At 39.9% G+C, this 17,342-nt stretch overlaps 1 protein-coding gene across 1 annotated transcript in view; it reads right to left on the minus strand.

The window, feature by feature from the left end:
- The window catches only part of LOC109932200 (succinate--CoA ligase [ADP-forming] subunit beta, mitochondrial), a 77,027-nt gene that overhangs the window by 42,568 nt on the left and 17,117 nt on the right, over positions 1 to 17,342 (minus strand). Inside the window, exon 4 of the mRNA XM_048605076.1 lies at positions 7,303 to 7,465. Within this exon, the coding sequence (XP_048461033.1) occupies positions 7,303 to 7,465 (163 nt within the window). The remainder of the gene's footprint in view (positions 1 to 7,302; positions 7,466 to 17,342) is intronic.

The following is a 17,342-nucleotide window of genomic DNA, read 5'->3' on the forward strand; positions in this document are numbered from 1 at the left end:
GCAGATGTTAAAGATTGATTTTTTTTGTGAACCTGTCATTGTAGTTTGCTTGATTTTCAGCAAAGCAGGAGTTTTACATAGTTGGGTTACACAAAGGGGAAGAATTCTCTTCCAACACTTAGGTGAAGAGGATCTTTGTTTTCTTAAAAAAAAACCTGAGGTTGTATAGTTTTAAAATATTCAGAGATTCAACATAAACCCCAAGCATGCTGTTAACCAAGAACAGATTTTAAAAAAATCAGAATGGCAATATAGTGCACCACCCGTGCCTGATAACATCCTATTCATAAAGGACAGCTTCCTGAAATTGTATTTTGTTATTTCAAGGACAGTAAATACAGAATTCACCATTCAAATGAACCACCCTATCAGGTCGCACACCATCTTAGAATCTGAGTACAGAAGTTGGTTTGGTCCATTGTATCTGGACTCAATCCTTGAAAGAGCTATCCCATAATCCTACTCCTCTTAGCTCTGCAATCTTTTAGAGTCATACAGACATATAAGTCTACAACACAGAAAAAGGCTCTTCAACCCAATGAGTCTGCGCTGGTCACAGACAACCACCCAACTATTATAATCCTATTTTCCAGCACTTGGCCCACAGCCTTGTATGCTTCCAATTCCTTTTGGAAAGTTACTACTGATTCTATTTCTACTGTCTTGTTCAGCAAGGGACTCCAAATTAAAATATCCTGCTGCATAAAAATGTCCCTGTCAACATACTGCTGGTTATTTCAGCAAGTACTGTAAAGACATGTCATCTGTTTTTTTTAAACAAGTTAAAACTAGCATTTATACAGCACCTTTCCTGACACAAGGATATTTCAAAGCACTAGCCAACCAAGTGCTGTGAAATATATGTATGTGTTTTAATCACCTACTCAGGGATGCTGTTACACATCTCTGGGGCAGGCAGGCTTTGAACTCAGGCCTCCTGGTCCAGAGGTAGAAACCACAATTACTGTGCCACAAGAAAGCCTTGTCAGGAAACCAAGCGACATGTCTGCTAGTGGAAACAGCTTCAGTTTACTCTATCAAACCTATTTATGATGAGTGCTTCTCCTCTTAAGGATCTCTGCTATGAGTACAATCCCAGCTTTCCTCAGAAGTGAAAATCACTCAACCTTTGCAGAATTTTAGGATATATTCTTCACAGTATCCAATAAGTTGCAATTCTAAAGAACAATAGAACATATAAGTGTAACAGAAATTTGCACACATAATCTAGTCGAGGTTTGGTAAATAACATACTAAAAGCACCTACAGCGGCAAGTGATGGGGAATACATCTTTGATCTACTCAAAAACTTAATTATTTTGAAAAATATTTTGTGTATCTTTGTGTTTTACACATTAATTTGCAATTAATTCATTACTTCAGTAATTTCAATTTTTAATTTGTGTTCATTTGTTGGCATGTTTGAAAATGTTCTCTCTTCTTTACATTCTCATTTTCTGTCTTTTTTGCAGGGTCTGTATCCGCCCTCCCATCCCCAGCACAGCCTTGCAGTCACTGTTTTCTCTCACAGACACCTTGTAGCACTTATCTCCCCCCAGACTCATTGCAGCCTCCTGTCTCTCTCAGCCTCCTGTGGCTCCCACCCCCACGACCCTCAACCAATCTCCAACTATTCCGGAGGGCAAAAAGGCAGCTCTCCCCTCCGCCTCTTCCCTAGCATTGATGAAGAAAAGCTGCTCCCAGTCATGGCTTCCTCTCGCAGCATCTGTAAATCAGTGGGTACGTCCTGGACTTCAGCCGCCTTCACTATCTCCACTAGGACCATCTTCACTCCTGCGTCTGACCCTCAGTCTCCCCGAGTGACTCCTTTGCTGCCGCTTCTTACTTCCTGGCTACCCACTTGTCCTTCAACCACACGCTGTTTCCTTCCTGTGGCAGTTGATGAATCCACTAGTGAGCCTATCAGCGCCATGGAGAGGAGAAATACAGCCTACTTTTGGATGAATGGCTTGTGTGGTGTAGTGATAGTGTCTCTACCACTCACTGAACCAGGGGACCTGGGTTCAAGCCCCACCTGCTCCAGCGGTGTGTATTCACATCGCTGAACAGGTTGATAAGAATATCTGTTATTGGAGAAACAGGTCTTCCCCATTTCCAACCATTCTATTTATAGGGACATCTTTTCTTCTATTGATTACCTCCTTGAATAGATCTTCTGGGTGATTTTGGTACTTATGGGATTGGTGTATGTTGTGCTCTGTATTTTGAACATTGATGCGGGCTGCCTACACAGCGTGACAGAGATTTGAAGCTACATTTAGACTTGCCACATGTTTGCATGCAAATTAATGGTAGACATGGCCATAACCTACCTTATTCAAGTCAGTAAGCAGTTATGAAAGCAATTTGAGTATGAGCTCCACAAGCCATACTGTAATTTGGAGGCATAAAGCAGACAGACGATTGCCTGTATGTTCACCAGCCCTTTGTGCCAGATATTAGGTAGTTTAGCCAGCAATTCTGAAGGCTGTTCAGAAAATGTCAAAAATTTATTTTCAACATTTATAGCAGCTTATGTTAAAATCATTCAAATATTCAACAGTCAACCTTGCCAAATACTGAATGATAAATACATGATAACTCCTGTAAAAACATGCATTTGTTTTTAAAAATGTCAATGTAAGTAATTTATTAATATAAATAAACAAGTGTGAAGGATTACTATGCTATTTTAAAAGTAGGTAACTAAAGTCTCAGAAGTAACTCAGAATAAATAATCACAACCTTCATAGGAATATAAAAGCAACTTCGTTTTTTTTCAACATGTCAAATATGATAACATATTCAGGCAGTGAAGGGAGAGACTTTTTATGACAGTATAGACTTGCCAAACAGGTGACTTATTTGGAGCCAAATATAGGTGCTATGAGTAAGCTGGAGAAAATATTCTTCAATATCCTCCTTTATTCTCCAAAAACTTGATCATTCCCACCTTGAAAGATAAAACACCATCATTTGACTGCATTTCCTAACTCAGTATTTACATAAATTATTGCTTTCTTGCTAGAATTGTGATGACTTTTGACCTAGATGCAGCACAGCATAGAAAATTTATAATTCCTTTAAAATGCCTCAGCATTCTGTAAGACAATTTTTTAAGAATCTTTGGTTTTATGATTTGGTGAAAAATAGTTAAGAGTTTCAATCAATTGTAAAGGGATAGCTATAGTTTTTTTGAATAAGAAATATCAGTCAAAGTGGCCAAACAAACCTCAACATGGAAGCAGTGCAAGGAAGGACATCAACAGTTAATTGAATGACCAGACCCAAAGGAAAGCGCAATGGTGGGGAGAGCAGACAAAGTGCATTTACAATAATCTGTATGGTGTGTGTATATATGTGTGTAACACAGTGAAACAGGACAGAAAGTCAAAAATGGGGTTACAGCAGGGATAGTGAATTGGATGATTCTACTACTGCTGCTTCAGTTTTGCCAAAACAGGCTGACCATAGAATGAGTTTATTAAATGGAACCAAATAAATGAGTCTCTTTGCATCTATGCCATCAAGACTGTCATGAACTTAGTTAAGAATGTTCTGTCGGACTGTGTCAATTTCTGTTGACAACTGTCTCTGGATGTGACAACAAGAGTCAAGTCAATTAAATGGGAAGGTAAGAGTTCCTAATTACTAGAGGGAAGTTAGAGAACTTTAGAGTTGTATATGGTTACACACTGATCTGGCTACTTGTGATTACAAAACACTGATCTATGCTGCATCAGTGTTTAAAACAAAATTTACTTTTTATTTGAAGTATTTATTTATTTGCCTTTTCATACATGTCTATTTTGCATTGGTTCTGATTCACGCTAAAGTTAAATTTAGAATATGTGAAATCTTCTTGGTGAATTCCTAATTTGGTACTAGTTTGATGAATTTGTTTATTTTGGTTACATTCTCACACTGCATTATAAGATAATATCAAAATATTTGTATGGTATCTGGGGAATATTTTGTGCATCTGAAAGTATTTTGCTGAACTTCAACTTGCTCAACCAAGGAAGAGCATTCAATAGATCCCAAAACATCATAAAAATTCTACAGTCCTCATCCCCATCCATTGCAGCTACCTCAACTTCACCCATTTCATCAACATGCTATCTTTACTCACATAATGAAAAACTTTCTCCCTCTAATCAGACCACATACATCAAAATCATTGTCCATCCATGCAAAATATCAGATTTACATCATTCTTTTCCAAGTCATATGGTTCGTCATCTATTGATTTACAAATTAGAACTCGTAGGTGGCAGGAAACATTCTTTCCAAAGTTTTGTGGTAAAGGAAGACCAATTCCTGACAGCTGCAAGAAGGAAACACTGTACACTCATTGAATTACCCAAGCTAGCAGGTGTTGCAAGTGGACCATAACTTACATATTTTGATCTGCCCCGTGTCCAACTTACCTGTAGTTTACTTCCATACCAATTGTGTTTTTTTGTTAGAATTCACCTTACATCTATATCCTTCCTGTATCACTTTCTTAAAACTATATTTCATGGTTTGTTTGTGCTATTCCTTTGTTCTTTTTGATAGTGTCTCCATACATGTTTGACAAGAGACTCATTACTGTAGCATCACAAGCCCAACTAAATAATACTAACTCATTTTTAGATTGTGCCTGCTGCTTCAAGTATATATCACTGATACCTCATGACAATTCAACAAAGAAACCTTCCTAGAAAAGCAACAGCATTGAAAAGCATGCAAATTAGCTGAACCTGTATCCCTATGTGTTTATTTAAGAAAACAAGAACTAGGAGCAAGCCCGCTCTGCCATTTGATACGATCATGGCTGATCTCATCTTGGTCTTAACTCCATTTTCCTGCCCGCTCTCCTTAACTATTTAAAGATCTGTCTATGTCCTCCTCCAATTCAATGTCCCAGCATCCACTGCACTCTGGGGTGACGAATTCCAGATTCACGACTGTTTGAGAGTACTTATTTCTCCTCATCTGTTTTAAATCGATCTCTTATCTTATAACTATGACCTCTAAAGTTAATAAACATTGCTATGCTATTTTATCCAAGATTGAATCACTAAGCTTCTCTGATCCTTTATTCAAAATTTATGTTTCTTCTCATTCTTTATTTCAAAAGCAGATCACTTCTATGTGCCCAATCTATTATCCTATCTATATCCTTATGAAGTCACTTAATCCACTTCAATCAATAGTACACCCTATTTTCTGCCACCTGCAAATATGATGTTATATCTCTTATAAGCAAGTGTGGACATCCAACCTCCATCAATACATCAGTGAAGCTGTGGGGTATACGTCAATAGTTTTAACAAGCATAATCATGGAATCATAGAAGAGAAAGTGTCATATCTTTCACTGTATATGGAAAATTCTGGGCATCACAGAGATACAGTATTACTAACAGAAAAGTTCTACAGATGACGACTGCTTACAGGCACCAGCAGAACATTAGGAGGATTTCCAAAAGCAATACACAATCTGGGCTAGAGCAGGGCGTGGACTGGTCTTGCAACCCATTATCCCACATGGAACTAAGTCTAAGTAAATCTCCAAGTGAAAACCTTATGTGTAGCAAGATCAATGATTCCAACTGATCTCCAGTGGACGCCAGCTTTCAGTTTAAAAGAACCCTATTAACCATTATTTTTTGTGTCCTTCAACCAATATCTTATTCATGCTTCCATATTTCCTTTATTTTCACATGACTTAATTTTTATATTTCTATGTAGCACATGATCAAAATATAGTTTGAAAATTCATACATACACACAACATCCTTTGCATTTACTTTATCAATACATTTAATTATTCCTGCAAAGACCATTAATTTTGTAATACACAATTTGTACAAATTGTGGCTGTCGTTATTAATCCACGATTTTCTAAGAGAAGTGAATGTTTTAGTTTTTGGAAGCTTACTTTAGCGACCCTTCCTTACAATGGATGCTTGCAAGACTGATCAAAGCCTTTGTTATTTTGTCTGTAATACTCAGCATTTAAGGAGGTATGGTACTAATTGCTCCATCTAATCTCCTATTCTCATAAACACTTTCCTGATCCATTCATTAACTTGTTTTGAGTTCTGTAAAATCTTTCATTACTGCCTTTTATATTTTCTAGAAATATACAGAACTTGGGTGGTATGATGGCTCAGTGATTAGCACTGCTGCCTCACAGCACCAGGGACATGGGTCGATTCCAGACTCAGGCGGCCGTCTATGTGGAGTTTGAACATTCCTCCCACGTCTGCATGCGTTTCCTCTGGGTGCTCCGGTTTCCTCCCACAGTCCAAAGATGTGCAGGTTAGGTGGACTGGCCATGTTAAATTGTCCATAGTGTCTAGGTGGGAAATGTAGGGATAAGGTAGGGGTTTGGTCTGGGTGGCATCCTATTTGGAGGGTTGGTGTGGACTTGATGGGCTGATTGGCCTGCTTCCACACTGTAGGGATTCTATGATTCTATGAACTGGAGCCATCATGCTTTGGCTGGATCTTTGAAACTGCAGCTGTGCCTCCTCCACTTGCCTGTATTTTGTCTACAGCCCTATAAATTTTGCATCCCCAAGTAGCTCTTCACTCGTTATTAAAGACCTTGCTATCTTTCTTCACACTCAGCAACCTTAATTTAATTATTGCTATCCTGTTATATTTTCTGCACTCTACTTTTTTTCTGTTATTTGAGATCCTGTATTGCCTCTAAGTCTCAACTTAACCAGAATATTAATCAGAAAGAACTTCAGCATAGATCAAAGGAAACTAAAATGGGTGACATGGTCTTAAACAAATGGAAAAAGATAACAACTTCTAAAGATTTGTTTCTATCAAATTTATTTAATTTTTGTGATGTGAAAAAAAATTGTCTAGAAAATCTCAGTTCTTTACCTTTCAACATGTCAGAAGCACTCTGTCACCCAACCATATCATTTTCAGTGGCATGTGATTCATTAGTCACTCCAACATGACACTGTTCTTTAATCAATGCTGGGTTAGTTGACCTCACCAAAGGGAGCTACAAATAGAATTAAGTGTCTTAGATATAGATGAGATGGCAATTAGGCAGGAATTCCACTCTCATGATTCACATTCTTTAAAGAGTCCTTGAGCAGAAGTTGTAATATTTGATAGCACTCATTCTGCTACATCACAGAAGCAAGATTTCACTTGGACGTAGATACTAGCAACAATCAAGTCTTCAGAACAAGTACATTAAAGGTGAAATGGGGAAAAAACCGTTCAATAAAAGCTACACCGTAATGTAACAGTCACAACTGTAAGCAGTAGATTTGTTACTCACTTGAGAAGACCGGTCCATAGTGATAGCAAAGTAGTATTCTCTTCTTGGATACCTGCGCTCACAGATAAACACCTGATTACATATCCGCCCTTTCTCTCCAGTTTGTTTGGTGAATAGCTTTTTCCCAATCATCCGCGAAGCAATATCTCGAACTTCCTCTGGGCTGCAAAAAAGAAATTTATGTTTTACAGAATAGATGAGTGATAAAGTAAACTGATAAACTGATGGTTACAGATGCAAGAAAACATTTGTTCTTCCCATTCAAAACTCGAATGCAACAATAAATATCAATGCAAAACAACATAAAACAAGTTAAGCTACATTAACAGGCAGATTGTTTCTGTGAATATAGCAGATTGTTAGGGTTATTCGCTCTTATTGATTAGACACTTACTCTTTTTCCAAATCATAACAGGCAAAATCTGATTAGATAGGGTAATGTAAGGATTGAAAATTCGAGGATAAAGTTGACCTAAGTCGAAAGCAGTACTGCAGTGATTCCAAAACAAATTTTAAAATCTTGTTGATTGTAAAAATGCGAGGTAAGCAAAGGAATTCTACTGATTAGGGTGCAAAAGAGAACATGTAGTTAATCTGCATTACAACAAAGTGAATGTTCAGGGAGGTAAAAGTACATGCCATCCAGAACATTTGAGTTTTCCCGCATTCAGTTAGAACAACGTAAGTGTGTAAGCTTTAAATGGCTACCCTAAAAAACAGAGTTCCAATCTTGCCATGGCAACTTAATTCAATAAATCTAGCTTAGTGCCAGGATGAGTTACAATTCAACTGGTTCACCAACATCCCTCAGTAAAGTCCCCTTACCACCATCAGCCTGGACACATGTTAAAAGATTCAATCCCAATTATGCAGCAAAGCACAGAGTTATACAACAGATAGTTGCAATGCTCAACCTAAAAAATACAGCCAGGTTTATTATTCAAGAACACAGAACCGAATAAGTTTCTCTCAGCCAATCTGACCTGACAATGTTCCTTATCCAAATCTGAAAAAAAACAGCCCAACTGAACATCTGGCTTCAAACAAACAACAGAATGACAAAGATTGGGCTATGTAAATAAGATGACTATCAGTCTATCAGACTTTCAACATCACAATGTTATACAAGATCTTGGAAGTTATGAATGCAGATCAAAGAATTTCAAGGAAACTACTACTGACCACTAAAATAACTCCACAAAGGACAGTATCCTGTCACCAAGTCAGCCTTTATTTACATGGGCACAGTACATGTTACTGACACAGATAGCTCAGAGCCAGCTCTTAAGAGTGAACAGAACCCCGACACCCCTGTTTACATCTGTCAGCCAGGGTTCCCTGATTGGGGCTGTTAATCTGGTCCAATGAGGGAACCCATATTCTATGAGGTCCACCTGGTTGACCTCGCTCCAATCACTACATCCCTTCCCCTCTACATCTTGGGACGTAGGCCCATTCTTTTTCCTGTAGCTTCTCCTGTGGTGTTTTTGCACCAGTTCCAGCTCCTCCAACTCTGCCTTGGATACTGGTGGCATGTACCGGACCATAGCCCACCTCTTGCATCTAGAGCATTTCGGAAGAAATTCATCTTCTTCTTCAGGTGGTAACGGCATCCAGGCTACGACATCTGCCATATACCATCTTGTCCTCAGACTTTTCTTCGACGCTAGGCGAAGGGGGAGAACCCAAGGGTTCGGACAGCCTCACTGGATATCCTGAGCGGCTGGGTGTGTTTTGCTCCTGCTCTGTTTGTGAGGCTGCAGCTTTGATGTGGTCCATGTGCTTGTTCACGACTGCCTCTCCAACTCAAACTTTGTACGTCACTGGACCTGAGCTTGTGTCGACTATGCCTGTTACCCATGCAGGGCCATTCCTCTGGTTTCACCCCTGAAATGAACTCTCTCTCTCGCTTACAGGAGTCTTGTGTCCAGCATTCCTGATGCCATCTTACCCTCCCCTCAGGTCCAGGAATTTCAGGTTTAACCTGGTGCAGAGTTGTCTCCCCATCAGTAACTCTGCTGGAGCTATCCCTGTGGTTGTGTGAGGGGCTGTCCTACAATCAAACAGGAACTGGGATAGTTTGGTATTGAGCGAAGCTGTTGGCTGTTTCTTTAAGACTGCCTTCAAATGTTTGGACTGGTCTTTCCAACAGACCATTGGACGAAGGATGGTATGGATCTGTCTTTACACGCCAAATGCCATCTGACTTTAGGAAATAGTTGAATTCCCTGTTGGTAAATGATGGCTCATTATCTGTGATCAACACTTCTGGAAGTCCATGTATTGCAAAAGATGCTCGCAGTTTTTCAATCATCATTCGCATGTCTGACAAATGCACTTTATGTATGTCCAGCCACTTTGAATGGGTGCCCACAATGACTATGAACATAGAGCCCGCTAAAGGACATCATCAACATGTAACTGAATCCAGAGTTTACCCGGCCATTCCCACAAATGCTGGTGTTAATTTTTGTCATTGTTGGCACTCTGGGCAGTGCCTCACCAACAAGGCTATGTCAGAATCCAATCCTGGCCACCAGACAACTTCTCGCCAACATCTTCATTTTGGAAACCTCTGGATGACCGTGGTGGAGTTTAGTCAGTGTCTGGTGGCAACCTTTGCTCGAGACAAGCACTCTTGCTTCCCATAATAATATACCGTCCTCTAAGGTGATTTGGTCTCATTGGGTCCACAAACGTTTCAATTCTGGTTGTGATGGCCCCTTGTTCCCCCCATCACCACCAGTTGTTTTAGTTTTGCCAGGACAGGATCTTTTCATGTTCACAGTCTGATAATGTCAGCAGTGACCAGAAGGGTGCCCAGAAAGTTTAAAACCCGAACAAACTCTTCTAGTGGCAGCATCACTTGTGGTGTATCTGCCAGCGGGAGGTGGCTCAAGTCATCCGCATTTTCTAATGACAAAGCTATAGTGCCTGTCTGAAGTCCAACTGGGTTTCAGCTAGTAGGCATTTTTGCATGATCACATCATTAATCGTACATACTGTACGGTCTCTCAGCATCTCATTGCAGTTAAACGAAAATCATATGCCTCCACCAGTCATCTTAACCTTGTCAAAAATCCCACTATGGATTCCCCTGGTTATAGAGTCATAGAAACATATTGTCATAGAGTCATACAGCATGGAAACAGACCCTTCGGACCAACCAGTCCATGCCGAATGTATTTCCAAACTAAACTAGTCCCACCAGCCTGCTCCTGGTGCTTATCCCTCCAAATATTTCCTATGCATGTACCCATCCAAATGTCTTTTAAAATGTTGTAATTGTACCCGCATCCACCACTTCATCAGGAAGTTCATTCCACGTGCAAACCACCCTCTGTGTAAAAAATTTGCCGCTTATGTCTTTTTGAAAACTCTCTCCGCTCACCTTAAAAATGAACCCCCCAGTCTTGAAATTTCCCATCTTAGGGAAAAGACAACTACTACCAACTTTATCTATAGCTCTCATTATTTCATGAACTTCTATCAGGTCATGTCTCAACCTCCTACGCTCCAGTGAAGAATGCCTCAGCCTATTTAGCCTTTCTTTATAACTCAAACCTTCCATACCTGCAACATTCTGGTAAATCTCTTCTGAACCCTCTCCAGCTTGATAATATCCTTCATATAACTGGGCTTTTCGTCTGCCCAAATGTCATTTACCCAGAAAAAAAATGCATTTTTTAACATATGAAAGTTGCTTCGATGCTAGGATCAAACAAGTCAAGCTTCCTTAACAGTGGCATGATGCCAGAAGTACTTACCCCAACTCAAACATGACTGTTGCAAACAAATCTCTTCAGGAACGTGTTTTTCTCTCATTGCCACTGAAATAACTCCACGAAGGCTGGTAACCTGTCACCAAGTCACCTTTCATTTGCATTAGCACAGTACATGACACTGACCCAGCTAGCTCAGAGTTGGCTGATAGAATGAAAATGACCTCTGACACTCTGTCTATATCTGTCAGCCAGGGCTCCCTGATCAGACCAGATTAACATCCCAGTCAGGGACCTCATACTCCGTGAACCTGACTGATCTCATTCCAATCACTACAACCACCATAATAATCTCCACTTAATTAACACTCGAGCATGTGGATCAGCACTCGGAAGAAGTACCGAATATTGGTGCACAGAGCGGGATATGCGGGGACAAATCATAGAACGGAAGAATCCCTACAATGCGAAAAAGTGTCTGTTCGGCTCGTCTATCAGCCCTGTCATTAAAAACTTTACACAAGAAACTATTACAATACCAATATCATAGCTGCATAGAAGTCAGCAATTTTGTACAACTCTAAACTGAAATGTTTCAATTGTGGGCCCGTTTTGAGGCTTGAAGTCACCTTAAGCTTGGGGCTCAGGGAGGGAGTAGAGAGCGGGTAGCTGGGGGCAGGCAGGGGGAGAACAAAGGGCTCTTAGCAGAGCTGCGAGAATAGCAGAAGGGGTATATCTGTTATAGTTGTGGCGGGGGCGGGGGGGGGGCAAGAGGTTAAGTAAAAACCACCTACTTTTTCACTGAATTTTTCAGGACAGGAATCGGGCCTCAAAGTTCAGTCCATTAGGCCACACCCACTATTTAGCAATGTTCTGATTTAACACCTCATAGGTTTTAGCACTTAATCAAAACTCAATGTAGGTACCGTTGCTCGGTAGTGATGGCCTGACAATTTCAGGTCACATTCCCACTGGCAAAATACAAGTTTAGCACTAAAATTTAAATAAACACAACAGAATTCTCATACCACAAACCAATTCACCTTTCTTATCACTATAAAGAGGATACTCTGATCATTGAGCAACAAACAATTACAGGAATGAAACAGATTCAGTAATCCTATAACCAATATATTTTGTACATAGCAATTTTACTCCAACTATTATAAATACAAAATAAACTTTAATAATCGTTAGTTACTTGTAGCAACTTTCATTCCCATTCAACAGATTTTGCCGACTATTTTAAAAATCTAATTTTACAGAAACTTGTTAGAAATTTCTCTGCAGTAGTTTAACCACCAGGTGTCCTGCACAATTCACATTACTGCACAGTAGTACAGAATTTTAGGATTGGAGAATTAGAATAATACTGAAGAAATGTTGTATCGCAGTGTACTAACTGATAGTAGAGACAATTTTCCAAGTTTCAATTCTTTTCACTGTTTGACAATTTTAAAACTTCTTTAAATTTACAAAAGCAAAATACTGTGGATGTTGGAAATCAGAAATGAAAACACTGGAAATGCTCAGTAGGTCAGACAGCTTCTGTGAATGCAAGTGCATTATCCTTCCATGTTGATGACCATTCATCTAAACTCTTGAATCAACTGTCACATCTCTTCCAGCATGTTTGAAAAAGCTCTACTCTTCTCTCCAACAGGATTTTCCTGTATCCCTTTCACATTCTTTAGAATTAATTTTGTATAGCTTTAAATCACAATGTAGCATTCTGGGCAATGTTTAAATTTCAAATGCTAAAACCCAACAATCTTCCCAACAGTTCAGTTGCCAAGCTCTTCATTCTCTGTTGCACAAAGTCGAACAAAGGAAACAAAACACATCTCTATCCTCAATCTGTGCAGTGTTTGGTGCTACAGTCCCTTTAACATATCTAGGGTGTGTGTGGGTGAGGTAAGGGGGTGGGGTGGACAGAGACCGAGGAGAAATTCAGAGTAGGTTCTCATATTGCTAATATCAGCACTGATGGAGACAACACACAAGCAGGTGTCAATTCTGGACAGCATAGGGCTCAATGATGATTCCATCCACCAAGACAACTGCCAATGCCACTGTATCTAGAATTATGTATAAGAAATGGGCAAAGCAGTCTGTGGCATTTCCCATGGAATATTACCCAAGCACAAGTCACCACCTTCAAATGGGCAGCAAAATTTTAAGTCAGTTAAAGAAAAACTGGCATTTTGCCTATGATAAAACAAATCTCTTCAACATTTGGACAATAGTAGTTGTAAATAAGAATGCAAGGACTCAACACTGCTTTGTTTGAGAAAGCAAACAATTATAATATGGCTTTCTCCCCATGCACCAGCTCAAACAGAATGTCACCCTCACCGTCATCTTGCATTTTTACAGGAAAATTAGGAATTAATTCAAGACATCTGGGTCATTATTCATGGTGGATTATATGTTTCCCTAACTAAGATAATTAAACAGAGAACTAAAGAATCACAGAATGCTAAAAGTTCTCACGGCCATTTGACCTATCATGTCTGTGACAGCTCTCTGCAAAAGAAACTGACCTACTCCTATATCCTTCTTTCCCCATAGCTCTGGAAACTTTTTCTCTTCAGATAATCATTCCGTTTACTTTTCAAAATCTTGATTGAATCTGCCTTCTCCAAATTCTCAAGCATCGCATTCCAGATCCCAAGAAATTTACTGCCTAGAAAAGTGCTTACTTATGACACCATTGCTTCTTTTGCCAATCACCTTGGTCCTTGTACCAATGGGAGGTTTCTCACTCTCTACTCTGTTCAGATGCCTCATGATTTTGAGCAATGCTCTCAGATTTCAACTTCCCTCGCCAATGAGAACAGCCCCAGCTTCACATAATTAGTCATTCACGTAACTTAAGTTCTTCAACAGTGGAATCACACTCTCAAATTGTTGGGGCACCATCTCTAATTTCTTCATATTCTTCCAACAGTGTAGTGCTCAGCACTGGACATAACACACCAAGTGAGGCCAAATCAGTTTTTTGTACAAGTTTATCAAAACTTCCTCACCTTTGTATTCAGTGCCCATTCTAGGAAAGCTCTGTATATCTTATGCTTTATTAATTGTTCTCGCAACCCGCCCTGTAACCTTCAAATTTTTTCAAGAGGCCAGCAGAGTAGGTAGGGTGAGCCCAGGACTTGTCTGCTCCTGCTGGCTCTCCTTCTCTTTTTATCTTCTTTCTCCTTCGGCTGCTTTTTTTTCTGGTTTTCTTTTCTTTTGGTCTAGAGAGTGGTGGGCGAGGGAGGCCTCCGGTGGCGGTGGCAGCAACAGCAGGCTGAGCCAGGTATGGCTACACACCAGCCCGGGGCCTCCTGGTGATCGGGGAGCATGTTCAGGGCTGACTCCACCAGCCCAGACCCAGAGGCTAAGCTGAGGTTCCGGTCCATGGTGGGGCCCGGGTGCCTGAAGGAGGAGAGTTGGCGGTCTTGGCACAGCATGGCGGTCTCCCAGTGTAGCAGACTTATCCCAGCATGGCAGTCTTGTCCTGGATCGGAGGTCTTCTTCATCTTTGGCTTGCACATGTTCCAACCACCTGACAGTTGGTCTCATTCAGGAGTAGCAATCTTGGCCAGATGTGGCTTTGGCGGAGGCTTCCGGTCCAGTCTTCAAGTGGCCCGGCATGGCGGTCTCATCCCAGCTGCATCTTCAGCGTGTGCCATCGTTCCATAATCGGCTTTCCCCTAGCCTAGGAGCCTTTAACTGAACTTTGCCTTAATTTTACTTTTTTTCATTATTATGTATGACTTTTGTCATTGATGTAGGTGCCGCGGTGGAGCAACTTATAAAACCTTGCACTGTACTTTTCATATAAAAGTACGTGAGACAACAAATCTCTATTCTATTCATTGCCTTGTGTGTATATACTCACACGTCTTTCTGTCTCCACATCCCTTTTAAAGTTGCGCTCTTTATATTGCCTCTCCTTGGTCTTCCTACCAATATAAACCTATTTATACTTCTCTGCTTCAGATTTCACTTGCCACTTCTCTGCTCATTTCAGCAATCTGAGCACTAGTTAACTTGTTCACAAGAAACAAATAAGGACCCAAATACAAGAAATTTTTGTGTGAAAGGAAGGACCATTTTTGGGTTGCTAAACCCCAAGAAAAATAATTGACAACAAACACACAAACACATGTACATGTTTAAAACATGTGCAAGAGTGCAAAAAAATATAAAATGCAATTTAAATTTCTCAAGACGCTCTTGACTGATTAGGTTTCAATCTGAGACCAGGTTGGTTAGTGGTGTCCTACATCATCAGTCATGAAAATAGAAGGTATCGAAGAGCCCTGTGATCTGATGGGTTTTTTTCCTGTTTGTACCATCGCTGGGTGCTTTGTCTTTCAACAGACTGGGAAAGAAAGCCAGCCTTCTCCAGCTCCAGTTCAAAATCCATCTCCTCTGCTCCATCCAAAAGCAGCTCCTTGAAATTGCCAAATCTGCTGACAGCTCTTACTTTTCAAGGTGGATAAAAAAAGCCTGTGATTAAACTTCCAACACATGAATTTCTTATAAAAATGTAAATCCAAAAGGAGATACTGGTATATTTCATGCCTGACTAGTTACAGTCTCTTTTGATTAAAATGTTCAATTTTAGACAGAATGGCTGTTTATTGATTATCTCATGGAGCTTGGCTCAACCTCCGGTTAAGTGATATTTGCAGCTAATTGACTAGTGGCCAGTCTTACGTAATTTTTACTCAGCTATTAAAATCAAATGATGAAATTCAAAAATCAACATTTCATATTTTATCATAATTGTGGGATTTTCTTTCTTGTCTTTTTCCATAATCAACTTACATCTTATAATACTATGATCATTATTTGTTAAATGTTTCTTCACTGACATTTTATCCACTAACCCACTTCTGGCAAAGCATCTTTCCTCACAGTACTGCTGTAGAAAATTTTCCAAGGCACATTCTAGAAACTCCAGCCCTTTTCTTCCTGTACACTATTACTATCCCAATCTTTATTAAGATAATAAAACTTCCCTATTATTATAAGTACTCTCTAATTATTACACTTAAGAATCACAGAGTCATACAGAATGGAGACAGATCCTTCAGTCCAACTCATCCGTGACAACCAGACATCCCCATATGACCTAGCCCCATTTGCCTGCGTTTGACCCATATTCCTCCAAACCCTTTCCATTTATGTATCCACTAAGATGCCTTTTAAATTTTGTAATTGTACCTGCCCCCACCACTTCCTCTACCAGCTCATTCCATACACGCACCACCCTTTGCATAGAAAGGTTACTCCTCAGGACCTTTTTAAATCTTTCCCCTCTCAGCTTAAACCTACATCCTCTAGTTTTGGACTCGCCTACGTTAGCAAAAAGACCGTGGCTATTCACCCAATTCAGATTTTGATCAGACAGATTTTGTCCTTGATCCATGTGGGACATCCTCTCTTTCTCTCTCTCTCCAGTACTGTAACGTAGGCCTTTATCTATAGTTATTTCTTTGCTTCTTTATCCTTCCTGAATGACTTGCATTCTTGAATATTTAATAACTAGTTCTGCCCTTTTTTGAACCAAGTTTGTCATTTCTGGAGCACATTTCCATGCAACTATCTGTACTTGCAACTTACATTTCCACATTGCTATCAGTGCCTGCAGCTCACCAATCTAATTTACCATTTATTGTGCATTCACTTACATTCACAGGAACCCTAATTTAGACCTCTTTACATTCGTTCCTACTCTGCTCTCACCTAATGCTTACTATTTCCTAGTGCAGTGCACTCTGTAGTTTGAAATTCTCTGTGCACTTTTGTTTACCTCTCTAATATTATTTCCTGGATCTCTCACCCCTGTTAACTTAGTTAAATCTTCCCAAATAGCATTAGCAATTCACACATTCTCATGTGATCTATCCCCCTACTTCTACAGTCACTTAAGAATAGTACCTAAAATAATTTGGAGATTATTGCCTGAAGTCCTGCTTCTTAATTTCCTTGCTATCTCCCTAAACTCTACGTGAAGGATCACATCTCTCTTTCTTTGTTGAAACCAAAATGGAGCACGATTGCTGAATGTACATCCTCCCACCTCAGAGTACTCTGCAGTCAATGAGTGACAACCTTGACACTGGAAGTAATGATAGCCTAGCATCCATGCTAGATGCATATATGCAATCTTAAAAACACTCAGCTGTTCTCCTAACTATCAAATTACCTTTTCCAATCTTTCTTCTGCCTCACTGTACAAATGAGTCAGCTATGTTGCCATGGACCTGGCTCTTGTTGCAACATCACGATGAACCTTCACTCTAAATGATATTCAAA

Source organism: Rhincodon typus, chromosome 14 (genome assembly GCF_021869965.1).
Source record: "Rhincodon typus isolate 14 chromosome 14, sRhiTyp1.1, whole genome shotgun sequence".
NCBI classification, from domain to species: Eukaryota; Metazoa; Chordata; class Chondrichthyes; order Orectolobiformes; family Rhincodontidae; genus Rhincodon; species Rhincodon typus.